This window comes from Lemur catta, chromosome 19 (genome assembly GCF_020740605.2).
Source record: "Lemur catta isolate mLemCat1 chromosome 19, mLemCat1.pri, whole genome shotgun sequence".
Lineage (NCBI taxonomy): Eukaryota > Metazoa > Chordata > Mammalia > Primates > Lemuridae > Lemur > Lemur catta.
Window position 1 is genome coordinate 12,704,712 of NC_059146.1, and position 15,986 is coordinate 12,720,697.

The 15,986-nt window shown below is 36.5% G+C and overlaps 1 protein-coding gene across 1 annotated transcript in view; it reads right to left on the minus strand.

Annotated features, from left to right (window-relative positions):
* Positions 1–2,031: 2,031 nt before the first annotated feature.
* Positions 2,032–15,986, minus strand: part of LOC123624157 (transmembrane protease serine 11D-like) — a 39,656-nt gene continuing 25,701 nt past the window's right edge. The window contains exons 7-11 of the mRNA XM_045531789.1: positions 15,399–15,421; positions 12,701–12,903; positions 6,717–6,976; positions 5,407–5,552; positions 2,032–2,222 (exon numbers count right to left, since the gene is read on the minus strand). Coding sequence (XP_045387745.1) covers positions 2,061–2,222; positions 5,407–5,552; positions 6,717–6,976; positions 12,701–12,903; positions 15,399–15,421 — 794 coding nt within the window. The 3' untranslated portion in view covers positions 2,032–2,060. The remainder of the gene's footprint in view (positions 2,223–5,406; positions 5,553–6,716; positions 6,977–12,700; positions 12,904–15,398; positions 15,422–15,986) is intronic.

Here is a 15,986-nt window from a genome sequence, read left to right on the forward strand (position 1 = left end):
TTAGTAACTCTACAGCTGAATTAGGGTGCTAGAAAATTTCATCCTGAGTTTCCAGAATTATTTTTTAAGGACTGAAAGCATTTATAAATCACCATTCCTCCATAATTATTCAAAATTACTTTCGTGAAGTCAGTTAGGTGTCAGGAAAATGGAACCGATCTGTACATTTTAAAAAAACAAGCTCTTAAAATGAGTGTTCCTCTAGTTTTCAAATATATTTTTATAAAATATGCATGTTTTACTAAATAACTAGTTTTCAATAAATAATTGAATTTGCTCTAGTTTCTGCTAAATAAATACCTTTTTAAACGTAGCTTTCGATATATAGGAATAAACACAAATATGTCTGTGATTATATGAGGGCACACGCACACACACACATACAAACACACAAATACACCCAAGCTCAAGGACAGCTTCCCGTGAGGCTTACTCTAAATTACCAGTTTGATGTTGTCCTCACAGGGTGCAGCCAGGCAGTGTGAGGCTGGACACTTGCCTTAGTTATAAAGCCTGATTATGAGGCAGCAGAAACCTCTAGGCCTTTAGAGTCTAGTTGGCAGTTTTCTCATTGAAGAACCAATTAAATAAATTGTTTTGGATTGTCCTTCAGAAATCATAACTTTCGTAAATAATTAGGCAGGAAAATGATTTTAAAAGAGTTTATTTGAAATAAAGCATAGCAAAGATTTATTTGTACATTTCACCAGGAGTTGGTTACATTTTCAACTTTTTTTCCATTGAAAGAAATAGCTTTAATGTAGGTCTCTTCATAATTTTACATCAGGAAATGCAAGACGTTTTCGCCACCATGCATGGAGCTGTCCTGATTCACAGGTGTAGAGAGTTAGCTCTGAGAAGAAGGAAGCCCTGATGCATAGATGATCGTGCATAGCTAAGCTTTAGCTATACTAGGAGCTCATAAAAACTCAGTAACATTGTGATTCTGATTACACAGATTGGTGTGCTATTAAATTTTAATGGATTTGATTTAATTTATATTCTTTGGTGGAGTATGTGTATCTGTGTGAGACAGAGACAGTGAGAGAGAGAGAGAGAGAGAAAGTTCCTTCTCTCTTGAAGATAGTTTTATTGATATTAAGCTATTTAACCTTTCTCTTTGCAAACCAACTCTTTCCTTTTTTTCCCCTCTTTAACTTTCAATTCATTACTTAGTTTTAGCTATTGAAGATCCTTTCACTTTCACAAATAACTGCCAGTGGTGGGAAGTTGGTAGTGGGAAATTCTTCCTGACGGTCAAATCTTTAGTTGTTAAAATTACTATTATTTAGTTGTTAAAAAGCACAAGGTACCTGAGAAGGTTGTGTAGGTATATTTCTGAGCTTTTGTATGGAGTATATATAGTCTCTCCTTTGTGTAGATGAAGGATATTTATAATAGACATCATCATAAAAATTATTTATAATTCTTTTGGTCTCGGTTGAAGAGTGAACTATTTTAGCTTTGACCTTAAAGACCTGAAATTCATCAGTTAATTTCTATGGAAGCATGTTCTTACAGGTACAGGACTGTACAATGATTTCACACTTTTAATTTAAACTCACACTACCTACAAAATAGTGAGTAACCAGAAATTTTAAATAAATAGTATTTTTCTTGCCTTACACTGTTCTGCTTGAATGTTATTCCACCACTTCTTTTTTCGCAAGTTTCTACACTTGGCTCACTTATCAGCTTCCTCAGAAAAGACCCCTCTCACCTTTCAGACTTGTCCAGGTTCCTCTAGTATATACCCCTAATATGCCTGTTTCTCTTACTACTAGCACTTATCACAATTGTAATAAAATTGTTAACTCTGTGATTAGTTTAATATGTTTCTTCTGTTACACAGTCACAGTACTATGAAACATTCATGTTTTCTTGAGAAAACAGAAAACCTATAGTAATAAAGATTAAATAGTGTTTGTTAAACTATATTTATGTAACAGGATGTTAAAATAGGACACCTCCAGTTTCTTTTTCAGCCGAAAAATAAAGCTTTGGGATTTCAAACAGGCACACCTGCATACAGACTTTGCAACAGAGATGCCTTTATTGCACTAGACCCCAGTTTGTTGGGCAATCCAGTCACGGTAGGCTGTCACTCGAGTGTATACTCCTGGCTTATCTGGCAGGCCACACTGGTCTCCCCAGCTTACTATCCCCACGAGGAACCAAAGCTGCCGTGAGTCTTCTTGTACCAGTGGGCCACCTGAGTCACCCTGAAGGAAACAGAATGATTGATTACTGAAGTGCAAAGACAAGCCCAAAATATTAAAGACTGAGTTTGAGCTGATGTGGCTGCAGCCCCTGCCTGGCTGGAGAGGGGCAGGGAAACCAGGCTTTTCAGCATGCATCTGGGATGGTGAGCACCGTCCTGCAACTAGCTGCTGTGGGACAGTCTCAAGCAAACTGCACTCTCCACAGTTTCCTGCCAGCGCAGCCTGCCTGAGAAGGGCCCCATCCTCTGGTCACAGCCCCAGTGCACTATTTTGGGAGTTTAAAGCTAATGGCAGTAATCTACCCTTGGGCTGATTTCAGGCTTACACAGGTGCAGTCCCATCCAGCTGAGGAGGGACAGGGGAATCCAAGCTCTCCTACACACACCTAGGACAATTTCTGCCTCTCTACTATGTACTGCTGTGAGACCAAGACACAAGAAGATGGCACTCCCCACAGGTTCTTACACATGCCACTTGCCTGAAAGAGACCCTGCCTTCTTTGATTGCAGGCCCACCGCTGGTTCCATTTTGCCTGTTTAATGCTAGGCTGTGCCCCACCTTCAGGCCAAATTCAAGGTGATGTGGTTGCAGCCATCACCCAGCCAGGGACAGGGGAAACCAAGCTCTCCTAAGGACACTTAGGACAATACCCACCACCCTGTTACAGGCAGCTGTGGTACTGGAACTAGCCTGCCTAATCCTTTGCAGCTACCAGTAACATCAACATGGACCACTTGAGTCCTAGTGGATGGCTCTACCACCAATACTGCCACCTCTCACATCACACCAGCTACTCAGGGGCCTAAGAACCCACATACACACTTGGCCTTCTGCTCCAACTACTAGCTTCTAAGCAAGCCACCTGAAGGCCCAAGAATGGGCTTCCAAGGACACACTAACTTCACCAGCATAAGCTGATCTGAGGCCTAAAATCAGTCATACTCAGCCCACTGCTTCCACCACAGGGGCCCAAAGACTTTCAGGACAGCCATTCAAGTCCCCAGAAAAACTTCACTACAGCCTCAACTAATCACTGTTCCCTACACTGCCAAGAAACTCACAGTCATTGACCTATGTACTGTCTAAGAAATCATACAAAGATCATACTACTGCAGACACACAGAATGAAAGCCAAAGTGTCCTACTCAACCAACAACATATACATCTTTAGGAAAAATTCTCCCCTTTGAAAGCAATTTCAAAAAACTGGAAAAAGCAATTTCTACATCAGATGCACAGATATTAATGGAATGACACAGGAAACATGAAAAAGCAAGGAATATGATACCACCCAAGGGCCACAACAATTGTCCATCAGTGGATCCCTAACTCTTCTGGATGTTGGCCTAGGCAAAGAATTTTTGACTAAGACTCGAAAAGCAAATGCAATAAAAACAAAAATAGATAAATGGGAATTAATTAAACTTTTGTACAGCAAAACAAATAATCAACAGCATAAATAGAAAACCTACAAAATGAGAAAAAATGTTTGCAAATTATGTGTCCTACAAAGGACTAATATCCAGAATCTACAAGGAACTCAAACAACATAGCAAGAAAAAAAAAACCAGCTCCATTAAAAAGTGTGCAAATGACATGAACAGGCATTTCAAAAGAAGATACACAAATGACCAACAAGCATACAAAAAATGCTCAACATCAATAGTCATCAGAGAAATGCAAATTAAAACTATAATAAGATACCACCTTACTCTAATTAGAATGGCCATTATTAAAAAGTCAAAAAACAATAGATGTTGGCATAGATGCAGTGAAAAGGGAACGCTTATACACTATTGGGAATATAAATTAGTACAATCTCTATGGAGATCAGTATGGAGATTTCTCAAAGAACTAAAAGTACCTCTACCATCCTATCCTGTAATGCCACTACTTGGTATCTACCCAGAGGAAAAGAAATCATTATATCAAAAAGATACCTACACTTGTATGTTTATCCCAGCACAATTCACAATTGCAAAGATATGGAATTATGCCCACCAGTTGGAGAGAGGATAAAGAAAACATTATACACACACACACACTACCATAGAGTACTACTCAGTGATGAGAAAGAATGAAATAATGTCTTTTGCCGCAACATTAGATGGAACTGGAAGCCATTATCCTAAATGAAGCAACTCAAGAACAGAAAAATAAATGCTACATGTTCTCATTTATAAGTGGGAGCTAAACTATGGCTCTGTGTACACAATGGCACACAGAGTGGTATAATGGTCAGTGGAGACTCACAGGGGGGTGTTGGGTGGGGATTAGGGATGAAAAATTACCTTATAGGGTACAACATATAGTATTTGGGTGATGTGTATGTCACAAGCCCAGACTCTACCATTATACAATATATACACGTAACAAAATTCAACTTGTACCCACTAAATCTATTAAAATCAATAAAAAAAATTCATTAGGCCAAAAAAGGACATAACCACATCAATAAAGTTTAGATAATTTAATTTAAAATTTTAATGTTTAAATTTTATTCTGATTACTTTGAGGTTGGAATTCATATTTATGGTTTGCTTTCATATATTCTGTTAAAAAGTTACTGATTAGATCCAACTATAATAATTACTTATTTTCTTTTCCATTTGTGCTGTTTTCCAGTTGTGGGAGCTATTGTGATTCAAATAACTGGTCTTTTTGAATAAATTTTCTATCTTTAAGGTGTTCCTAATAATATTTATATCTTACAATTCAATAATTTTGACTCAAATGGATGTTTAATTTTTTATTAATATTTAATTCTTCTTAGCTGTTAAAATGTTGAGATTTAAGTTATTAATGCTGTGACTATGGTCTACATTAACAACAATGTTGCTTAGTATGTGCCTGATGTATTTAATCTTCATTTAATTTTAGTATTAATAGTACCTAAAATGTTAGGTACTATGATTATTATACAGATGAAGGAATTCAAACCAATTCTTTCTGATTTTTGAGCTTTGGATGGTTAACTATTCTGCAGTTTGGTTTCTCGGAATTAGTGTTTTTATGATAGATCAACTTCATAAAAGAATTTTATTTGTAAAATGAAATTTTTAGAGGATCAGAGCTATGTATTGTATTAATAACTGCTACTTTTTTGCCTGTCACAGTATCACATGCTAGTAAGTGCTTATAAACTTATTGGATGATAATATGGATAAGACTGTCTTGAGCTTACCTGGCATGCATCCACCATATTGCCTTGAAGTGTTCCAGCACACAGCATTCCAGACAAGATAGCTCCATTATAACTAGCTGGTGCATTGCATACATCATTACTTATTATTCTGACCTGTCCTTGCCTTAGATCTGTAACCGTGTTGCCTGTTTAGTATAAAAGCAGAAAAAAATAGACTTCAGGATATGTAAATTAATGACTTTATGATTAATTTGAGAAGGAATAAATATACTCCAAACATTATTTCCTAATCTGCAGTGAAGGCTCCCAAAATGTACGTGGGAGTTTCTTCCCAGAAAAAAATGTCCATAATATAGAAAGAAGCATAACTCCTTCACACAGATTTTTTTTTTCTTTTTCTTTTTTTCTTTAGCTTTGTGATACGATGCCCCTTAGACCTTTAGAGAAAATAACTATGTTTGCTGTCTTAAAATTGAATTATCTACTGATGGATTTTGGATCGGAAGATTACATATTGAGTAACCTTTAATCTAGCAGCAAAAGAGAAACCAGTTTAGTTTCAAGACTAAAGAATTAATCTATTTTATATTGATGCACTCTCAAAATGGCACTATTCTATTTTTCCATGACTGGCACAAATTTTATTTATTACACCAAATTACTTTGGGTCAAAATAACACAATAAAACATTTTTCTAGGACAAGTAAAGCTTTGTGTTATTCCTTGGAAAAATGATCTATGACATGAGTTAAAAGCCCATGAAATTGTCAATGCTACTCTTACACTCCCTGGCAGATACTCTTATTCTTCCCTTGGTTCTATTTGCCCTTTCACATTGCCTTCATTTTAATTTCCATTTTATTCATTCAATAAATAAGTATGAGCAATGCTTATATACACACGGAGTTTATTGCCATAGAGGCAGGGTTTGTTTCATCCCAGAACATCTTACAGGGTGATTAATACCTTAAGGACTGTTAAAGTCCTTGCAGAATACCTATCTAAATCCTTTTTTTTTCCTTTGTAGGGAAGCTGTTTGAGTCCTATAGAATCTCTGGATTATTAAATAACTAATGTTTCTTTATCACTTGCTTTTAAATTTCCTCATTACTATATCTGAGAGTTACTGTATTTGAGAATTTCTGATAATTTCTAGGGGCATTGCTTTGCTTGTTTTGCTTTGCTGAGGAAATTCAGGGCTAGTCAGAGTTTAAGTTGACCAGAATATAGGATGGTTTTATTTGTAGAACCTGTCCTCTAGGAGTTTCCTAATTTTAAAAATTATATAATAGCAAATAACAGGAGATTTTGTTACTGTTAACTTGTTTTATTTTTCCTGAGATACTTACCACCATATTCTAGAGCTCCCCATCCTGTTACATAAGCAGTAGAACCAGGTAGAATATTCTGGGTAGCCTCTGGGAGACACACTGTATGGATATTTCTGGTAAAGTCGACACTGCTGTCAAGTTGCACAGCAGCAATATCATTTTCATGAGTTATAGGTGTATAATTGTTATGGATTATAATACGTCTTACTGTTTTTCTCAGTAGAGGAGATGCTGTGTAAATACCAAATGTGGCAGTCCATTGACGAGGATCAGAGTAGCTAAAAAATATGAAAACATGCTATTTGAGTAGGGAATTTATAAGCATTTATATCTGTATTTGTCATCCCCCACCATCATCTAGGAACTATTGGATTTACATCTTTTTGCTTCATATTCCTTATTTTATATACACATATATATTATAAACTAGTAAATAAGTTTAACTCTTCACTAGCAGAATGAATGGTCATTTGTCTAAAGAAATACAGAATGATTTTAGAAAACAATCTTGGTGTGATAAACATTTTGGTATTTTTCTATTCCAGTGAGGATATTCTGATGCTTTGAAGATAACTGGCATAAAGCAAATTTCCTCTTTGATTTCTCCTTTTTCTATACCCTTCCATGCAAGAAACTAGAAGTCTGAAATAGTGAACATTTTAGTTTTAACTCATTTTTTTCAATTCTTATTTCCTCCTTTCCTTACCTTTAGCCAGAAGCTACATTTAAAGAGTAGTTATGATAAGGGGCATCCTTGTCTTATTAATAGATGAATGATTTTTCTGTACTAAGTGTGATAATTGTTCAAGATTTTGGTATATGTATGTATGTGTATACACATGAGGGGTCTTCGAAAAGTTCATGAAGAATGCATATTATGAATAAACTATGCATGTTTGGATTTCAAATTTTTTTGCACCAAAATAAACTTGTACTAACTTGTTATAACATGTCTGAACAGAATCTAGTTTGAGGCACTAAGAAGGACAAAAAAACCCCACCATACATCAATTTGAAAAGAGGCCCTACCAGAGCAATATGGATTCTGCTAAAATTGAAGCAAGAATAAACATCAAATTTATGATGAAGCTTGGGAGGAAGAATGGTAAAATTATTGATACTTTACAAAAAGTTTGTGGGGACAATGCCTGAAAGAAAGCAACAGTTTACAGATGGATAACTCATTTTAAGAAAGAATGAGATGATATTGAAGATGAAGCCCACATTGGAAGATCATCTATATCAATGTGCGAGGAAAATTCATCTTGCTCATGCCCTAATTGAAGAGGACCAATGATTAACAGCAGAAATAATAGCCAACACCATAGACAACACAATTGGTGCAGTTTACATAATTCTGACTGAAAAATTAAAGTTGACTTGATGGGTGCCAAAACTATTGTGCCCAGATTAGCTGAAGACAAGAGCAGAGCTTTCAATGGAAACGTTAAACAAGTGGGATCAAGGTCCTGAAGGATTTCTTTGAAGAATTTTAACAGATGATGAAACATGGCTTTACCAGTGTGATCCTGAAGACCAAGTACAATCAAAGCAATGGCTACCAAGAGGTGGAAGTGGTGAGTCAAAGCAAAAGTGGACTGATTAAAAGCAAAGGTCATGTCAACAGTTTTTTGGGATACTCAAGGAATTTTGCTTGTTGGCTTTCTGGAGTGCCAATGAACAATAACATCTGCTTATTATGAGAGTGTTTTGAGAAAGTTAGCTAAAACTTTAGCAGAAAAACTTCCCGGAGAGCTTTACCAGTGAATCCTTTTCCACCAGGCTCCTGCTTGTCAAACAAGGGCAATTTTGGAGGAGTTTCAATGGGAAATCATTAGGCATCCACCGTACAGTCCTGATTTGGCTACTTTTGACTTCTTTTTGTTCCTACTCTTAAAAAGTCTTTAAAGAGCATTCGTTTTTCTTTAGTTCATAATGTAAAAATGACTGCATTGACATGGTTAAATTCCCAGGACCCTGAGTTCTTTAGGGATGGACCAAATGGCTAGTGTCATTATTTGCAAAAGTGTCTTGAACTTGATGGAGCTTGTGTTGAGAAAGAATAAAGTTTATATTTTTCTTTTTAACTTTCAATTTCATTTTTTTCATGAACTTATTGATGTCTGCATGTGTGTAAGAATATATGAGTATATACACATATATGGGGGAGACAGAGAGTGAGAGTGAGCACTAACATTTAAAAAAGCAGGGCATTATCTTTGTGACTTAGGAATTGGGCCTTTTTGGTTAAACATCCAAAATGCAAACCATAAGGTAAAAAATGAATGAATTTCATTAAATCAAAATTAAGAATATTATATAGATAAATTTACCAGATGTATGAGAAACCATTAGAAAATACTGGCAATGTTTAAGATCTAAAATGTTTACAGAATATATTTTAAAAATTTATAAACCAATAATAAATGAACAGGAAAACCATTACAAAATGGACAAAGAATATTCATAGAAATTCATGGACAGGGAAACCCAAACAAATCCTAGGCATATGAAAAGAAACTCACTAATAATCTGAGAAACTGAAATGATAAAAATGAGTATCTAATGTATATTCAAGAGAATGACAAAAATTAAATAAGAGGATAATACAAAATGTTGGTATGGAGAGAAATTGGAGCTCTTTTATATTATCGGTGAAGATGTAAGCTTCTGGAAAGCATTCTGGTGTATTTAGTAGACTACATACGTACTTCTGGTTACATATTGCAAATAAATTCCTGAAGGTTTGAAAAAGGCATGTATGAAAATGTGTGTGGTGTGTGTGTCTGTGTTCGTGTGCTCTTTGTGGCAGTGAGATGTTAGAGCTGCCCAGTTGGATGAAGAAAACGTGGTGGATGCATACTACGAAATGCTGTGTAGCAGTGGACCAGATGGAAATTCCCAGCACTGAGTGAAAATAATAGGAAACAGCATGTGACTTGTATGCAATGTTATGCATATAAATTAAAGATATATACATACCAAAAAAAAACTATAGATTTTGAAGGCACATGTATATTTAAAGACATATTTCAAATACATTACTGTGAGGCACATGGGGAGAGGAAGGCAGTATAGGTGGCATCCAGGGATGACAGGAGAAAAAGCATAAAATGAGAGAAAGGCCTTGTATAAACTGATGAAAAATAAGGATCTGTGAACTGGAGGGTTGACTAACTTAACATTGCTCCCACAGGTTGAATAAAAACAAAATGTGACTAAATAACACTAATTTAAGAACTTTGTGGAGTTTAGATGGTGGAGTTAATGTAGAAAATAAAAATTGTATTCTAGAAAATACTTTTGTAAAGTATAGTAGCTTGTGTAAGAGTGAACCCTAGTTAAAAATTTTGAGGAAAAATATTAAACAAACAAATCCATGATGTTTTTTACACTCAACCACTTTTGCTCAGAGTATTTACAGTGAAGATACTCAAAAGACCTTTCTTTCTCTCCTTGCCTCTTTCTCTTCTTTTCCTTGTTCCCTCCTTCTTTTCTTCCTTTTCTTGCTTTCCTTCCTTCCAGCAATCTACCTGGAACCAGGTAGATTTCTATTTAAATATTGGCTCTGCTACATATTAGCAGTGTTATTTACAGCAAGTTAATGAATATCTGGTTTTTGGTTTATTTATGTGCAAAATGTGATTGATGGCACTCACACAGCTGTTAAGAGACAAGGGAATTATGTCAAGCACAGTGCTTGGCACAAAGTCAGCACTCAATGAAGGTAGCTATTATTTTCCTTCATTATAGTTCAACAAGCCATTCCCAAGTGCCTACTTCGTAAAAGGAATAGTATGAGTCCCTGGGAATAAAAATGTAAATAATTATAGTCTCTATCTTTGAGGAGCTCCATACATGAGTGGAGGAGTCTGACAGAAACAAGTGAACCGTCACACGTTACAAGGACAACTGTTAAAGACAGATAAACAAATTTCTGTGGGAACACAATGGGGAGGAAAGAGGATATCAGGGAAAGCTTCATAGAAGAGGTGATAATGCGATAATCCTCTCTAACAGGGCTCATCACTTCTATGTACTTTCATGTGAGGCTGGGCGTGCCCCAAACAAATCCTCATTGACGGCTCTCAGTGACGATCAGGCCTTCAGAGAGGGTGCCAATACATGGCTCACGCAGTTTGTCAGCTCTAGTGGATCAGCTGTGGTAGTGAAAAGAAGGATTTGGGGTGACAAAATTCAAAGACATCCTTTCTTTGGTAATTCCTTTGGTAATCATTGGTGATTCTGGCTTTTATTATGTTAGCGATATCCTTTACTTAGCTTTTGGTGGTTGGGTCTGAATAGGGCTTAGAATCCAGTGAAGTTTCTATTGCATCCGTGGTTATGGCTGAACGCCTGCGCTGTCCAGGCATTTGCATTTCTAGTTCACACTCTGGGGGAATAATTGACACCCATGAGTGCCATTCCTGCTCTTTGGCTTTTTAGGTGGCAAGGAAGATTGAAATGCCTTTGCGAATTTTGTTTCATTATTTGGAATACAGCAATAAATCTACCAACCTAAATCAGAAATGTGATAATTCTGGAAGTATCTTTTAAAATTTCAAATTTATTCACCATGTATAAAAATTTTAAGTTATAAGATAGCCGTAAGAAAAATTCAGAATAATTTGGGGTTTACTAAAACTTCAATTCAGAAACTCTAACCTTGTTAACATTTATATCTTCCTACTTTAACAAACACTTTTGTAACAGGCACTGTATTATGAGGTAGTGTCCTCAAACCTGAAAAGGACTTCTTAGAAATTTTCAAGATTTCAAAAATTCAAGTAGGAAGAAACCGAGATTTAGAAGGATATTAACATTTCAGAGAGAAGCAGCATATTGAGGAGATGCTCATACATAAGGAAATATAGGCAGACTTCAGTGGAAGAGAATAATCCTGTTTATCTGAAACTCAAGATACACACTTTGAGAAGTCAGTCTGGATTTATCTGACTATGGAGGACTTTGGGTGTGTGATAAGGAGGTCAGATTTAGACAGTGGCAGGTTATTGGAAGAGTCTCAGAAAAGAACAGATATAGTCAGGAGCACACTTCAGATCACCATCACTTTTCTGGGTGAATTTTTGAGTTTCGTTCTCAACAATTGTTGAGATCTAAGATGCCTTAGTAACAAGGCACGTCGGAAACTAACAAGTTTTAGTCATGCTCAAGTCTAAAATCCTTCTATTATGAGCAGTGTAATCTTTTCTTTGTACCGATAGGGTAAGTTTGTGCAACCTACTTTCCTCTGGCAGTTTATTACCCTAGTGTTGGCCATAGTCTTTAGTCACCTCAATTAAGAATTCTTGTAACTTGTCTAAACTTATTTTATTTATGCTTCTCACTACAACTGAGCATTGTTTTCGTGCATTCTAATTCCATTATTAGAACGTAAACTCCTTGAAGGCAGAAACAGTGTTTTGTTTATATTAGTAGCTTCTATTTTATATAATACTGTGCTCATACTAGATATCCAAAAATTTTTCTGAAGAATAAATTAATGGCATGGGGAAGTCTCTAGGTTAAACCTCAGCTGGCTGACCAGCTCCCATGACATAATGAGCAAATCTTCTACAACAATTCATTTTGTTAACATCTAACATGTATTTACGTTAATGTACTTGATTCTACCAATACCATTAAGATATAGATAATAGTACTATTCCTAGTTTGAAAAAAAATATGAGGCTTATGGAGGTTCAGTGAATTTCCTAAGCTTTCATAGCTAGGATTTATATTAAACATGCTGACATATAAATCTTTGTTCTTTACTATGATCATCTACTATTAACTGAAACAGAAATAGCAGTAAATTAGCAAGCTAAAGGAGAAAAAGCATTTTTGCTCTCATGAATGGGAAGAAAAGACTTATTTATTTACTTATTTATTTTTGCATTGAATTATTTCTGGCTCAATCCAATCCTGGGGGCAGTTGGTGGAGTCTTTAGGTACCTGTCTATCCTGACTGTTCCCAGATGGGTGGGTAGCTGTGGCCTTACCTTCTGAAGCAGTGAGCTGCTGTCAGGATCCATGTGTTACTGATCAGGACGCCTCCACAGTGGTGGCCATTATTGACCCGTAGACTGACTTGCCACGGCCAGTCTCCCTCCTGAGCCTGAGTGCTTCCAGTGACTCTCTCCTCAGACAATGATATTAGGTCTGGACGTGCCCCACATACTAATGAGAAAAAGGCATTAATGTGCTTGGAAGATCATGATTCATTTACATTTGAGAGATGCTGCACAGTTTGTATATAATTTATGACACTTATGTCTCCTATGCATTCTTTCCCAGGACATGCTAGACTTTCTGAAAAGTATGATCAATATGTTGTATCTTTAGACTACATGTGTCTCTGCTGTTGCATATAGACTGCATTTTAGAAAACATTTCTGAATTTAATTGGCATCTGGGCTTCAAATTCTAGAACTGCTTTAGAGTTCTCTGGAATTCCTCCTGAGTAGAGGTGAAGATAGGTCAGTGCTAGATGTGCCAGCTCAGGCTACAGACTCCTGAGAAATTTCTTTCTTCTCAATAGCCTTGTGACTCACAGTGTGGTCTGTTTGCAGCATGGGCATCCCCTGGGAAATTGTTAGAAATGCTGACTTTCAGACTCACACCAGGGGACAAATCAGAAGCTACATTTTGTTGAGAAATTCATGTGCACATTGAAGTTGGAAGAAAACTGGTCTCATCCAAGACTCTGCAGTGATATTGCAGTTCATCATGAAGGTTCCAGTCCATCTCCAGAACTGACTATATATTCCCAAATGTGCCCTCAAAAAGGAGTTGCTCTAGGCCCACAGAATATTCTTGAGGGTGATGGAGGGTTTCTAGTACATAGATAAAGTTTATTTAAATGTATTAGAGAGCCAGGAGCATTCCACTGGCCAGAGCTGAAATGGGCTAGGGTAGGCCCATCACTCAATTCCTCTCAATCCCCATTTCTGTGATTTTTTTTCCTTGTTTACTCTATTACTAAGAAATTAGAGGTAAATAGCAACAATTTCTATTGCTGGGATGGCTCTCAAGTGGTGCTCTGTTTCAACAGGACACCTACCCAAAATCTTTTTCCTAGCAAATATCCCAGCTAGAGGAGGACCAGACTTCCATTAAGAATATACATGGAACACAGCTTCCTTTGCTGCATCCTCTAAAAAAATTCCTTAGTAAATTACTTAAGCACATTTTCATGAAAAGTAAGCATGCATTAAATATATAATGAAGTGAAATAGCCTGGAAAGGACCCATAGGGATAGCATTACCTTGTAAAAATCCCTTAAGTATCTGAGATGGACCAGCTATCCAAAAACATCAAATTAATTTCTAACTACATTCTCTTGGCCAGAGAAATAAACTGATGTTTTCTAGGGATTATATTTTTGCTATCCTAGCCTGAGAGTATATAGGATGATGTTGGAAAATAGTGACTTTTCCTTCAGGTTATAGACCTCAAACTGACAAGACTTTATAATTCTTTTTATTATGTCTTATGATTAATCTGAATCCACAGAAAAGCAAGCAATTTCTGGTGGTTAGAAGAAGCCACTTAAATGGTGTCAACAAACATAATTTACAAGTCTACAGAAATGCCAACAGAGAACCAGTACAGTAAAAGCTTCCCAAAGCTGCCAAGAAACTTTTTATGAGGTCAAGCTTGAGTACAGAATGGGTAGTCCACTGCTACTTCTGCCCTTCTCACAAGGAAGGGGGAAACCTAAACATCACTCCCTGGGCCAGTGTGATCAGCAGTGTCTTGTTTCAACAACAGCCCACCAAGGTGAACTAAGAATAAAGGTACCACTGACTTGGCAAAGAATACAAAAGACTTGGCAATTTTACTCTTTATATTTTGGGCAAACAATATTTACAAAATAATTTTAAAGCTTACCGTTAGTAATAAGATGTTCTGTATCCTCGTTAGTAATTGCTAGCATTGAAAACAAAAGAGAGAGAATAAGATCAACACAGTAAGGGCTGTATCATTTCATCGTGATTTCTTAAAATGTAGCATTCAGACAACCAGAATCAGAATCACTTGGAGCATTTGCTAAAATGAAGATTTCTAGGTTCTATCTCAGACCTGTTGAAACAATGTCTAAGTCATGGTCCCCCCAAATATCATGTGTTTACAGCCTTCCCCCAATATGTTGTTATGCACACTAAAGTTTATGCTTTAGTTTCTTGTCAAATACTTGTTAGATATCTCTGCTCTCAAGTGACTCAGTTTAGTCGGGAAAACAGAAACATAAGCAAGCCATTGAGACACAATGTGATAAATGCTGTGAGAGAAGTTGATTTTTCGTTTATTCAAATGTACCTATATATACTTATTACTCTACTGGTACTATTCCATGTGCTTCAGATTTAGCAGTGAGCAAAATGCAGGAGCCCTGCTCTCACATAATTTACAGATAGAAAATCAGGGATCATTGAAATAAATTAAGTGCAAAGTGGAAAGAAGAAAGGAGAAAGTAACCAATGTTATCTGAGATAACCCCAGAAGTTATCAGGGAGGAAATAACATTTGAGCTAGAGGAAGTAACATTTATACTGTATTTTGAAGACCACAAGGAATTTTTCAGGAAAACAAGAGGAAAAAAGACATTCCAGGGGGAAGGTATAGTGGGCACAAATGCATGGAGATGTGAGACGTCTGTGGAGCAATGAAGTCAAGAGAGCTAGTGCATGTGTTGCCTGCAGGGTCGTGGCGGGGGAGCCTGAAAAGGAAAATACGTCAGTATGAGGTAGTGAAGGTCTGTCTATTTCAATTTAAGGTCTGCATACAGAACAGTCTTCTCTGCATGTCCAACAGCCATCTCAAACTCAATGTGACCAGTTTTATCCAAAATTTATATATTTCCTCCTCTAGTGAATGACACAACTTCGACTGGTAGCCGGAAATCTGAAACTGTTTCCAACTACTCCTTTCTCATCATGCCCACATCTTATTGATTTCCGGGTTCGCCCCATCCTCCTTTTTGCTACTACTTTAGTTCATGCTTTCATCATTTGACACCAGTACTATTATGATAACCTTCAAGCTGAGTTCCCTGCCACCAGGGAACTTTTGCACTTTTTCAATTCATCCACCTCTACTTTACCAGACTAATCTTTTCCACAAATGTATTTTAGATCCCATTCTTCCTTGCTTGAAATGTTTTACTAAGAAATCAGTCTTTTCGTTTCTTATAAGAAAAATCCAAACTTCTCAAGACAGGTTTTCATGCTTTCTAAAACCAATTTATGCAAAATTATTTCCCACTGGAAGTTTCACAAGCTTTG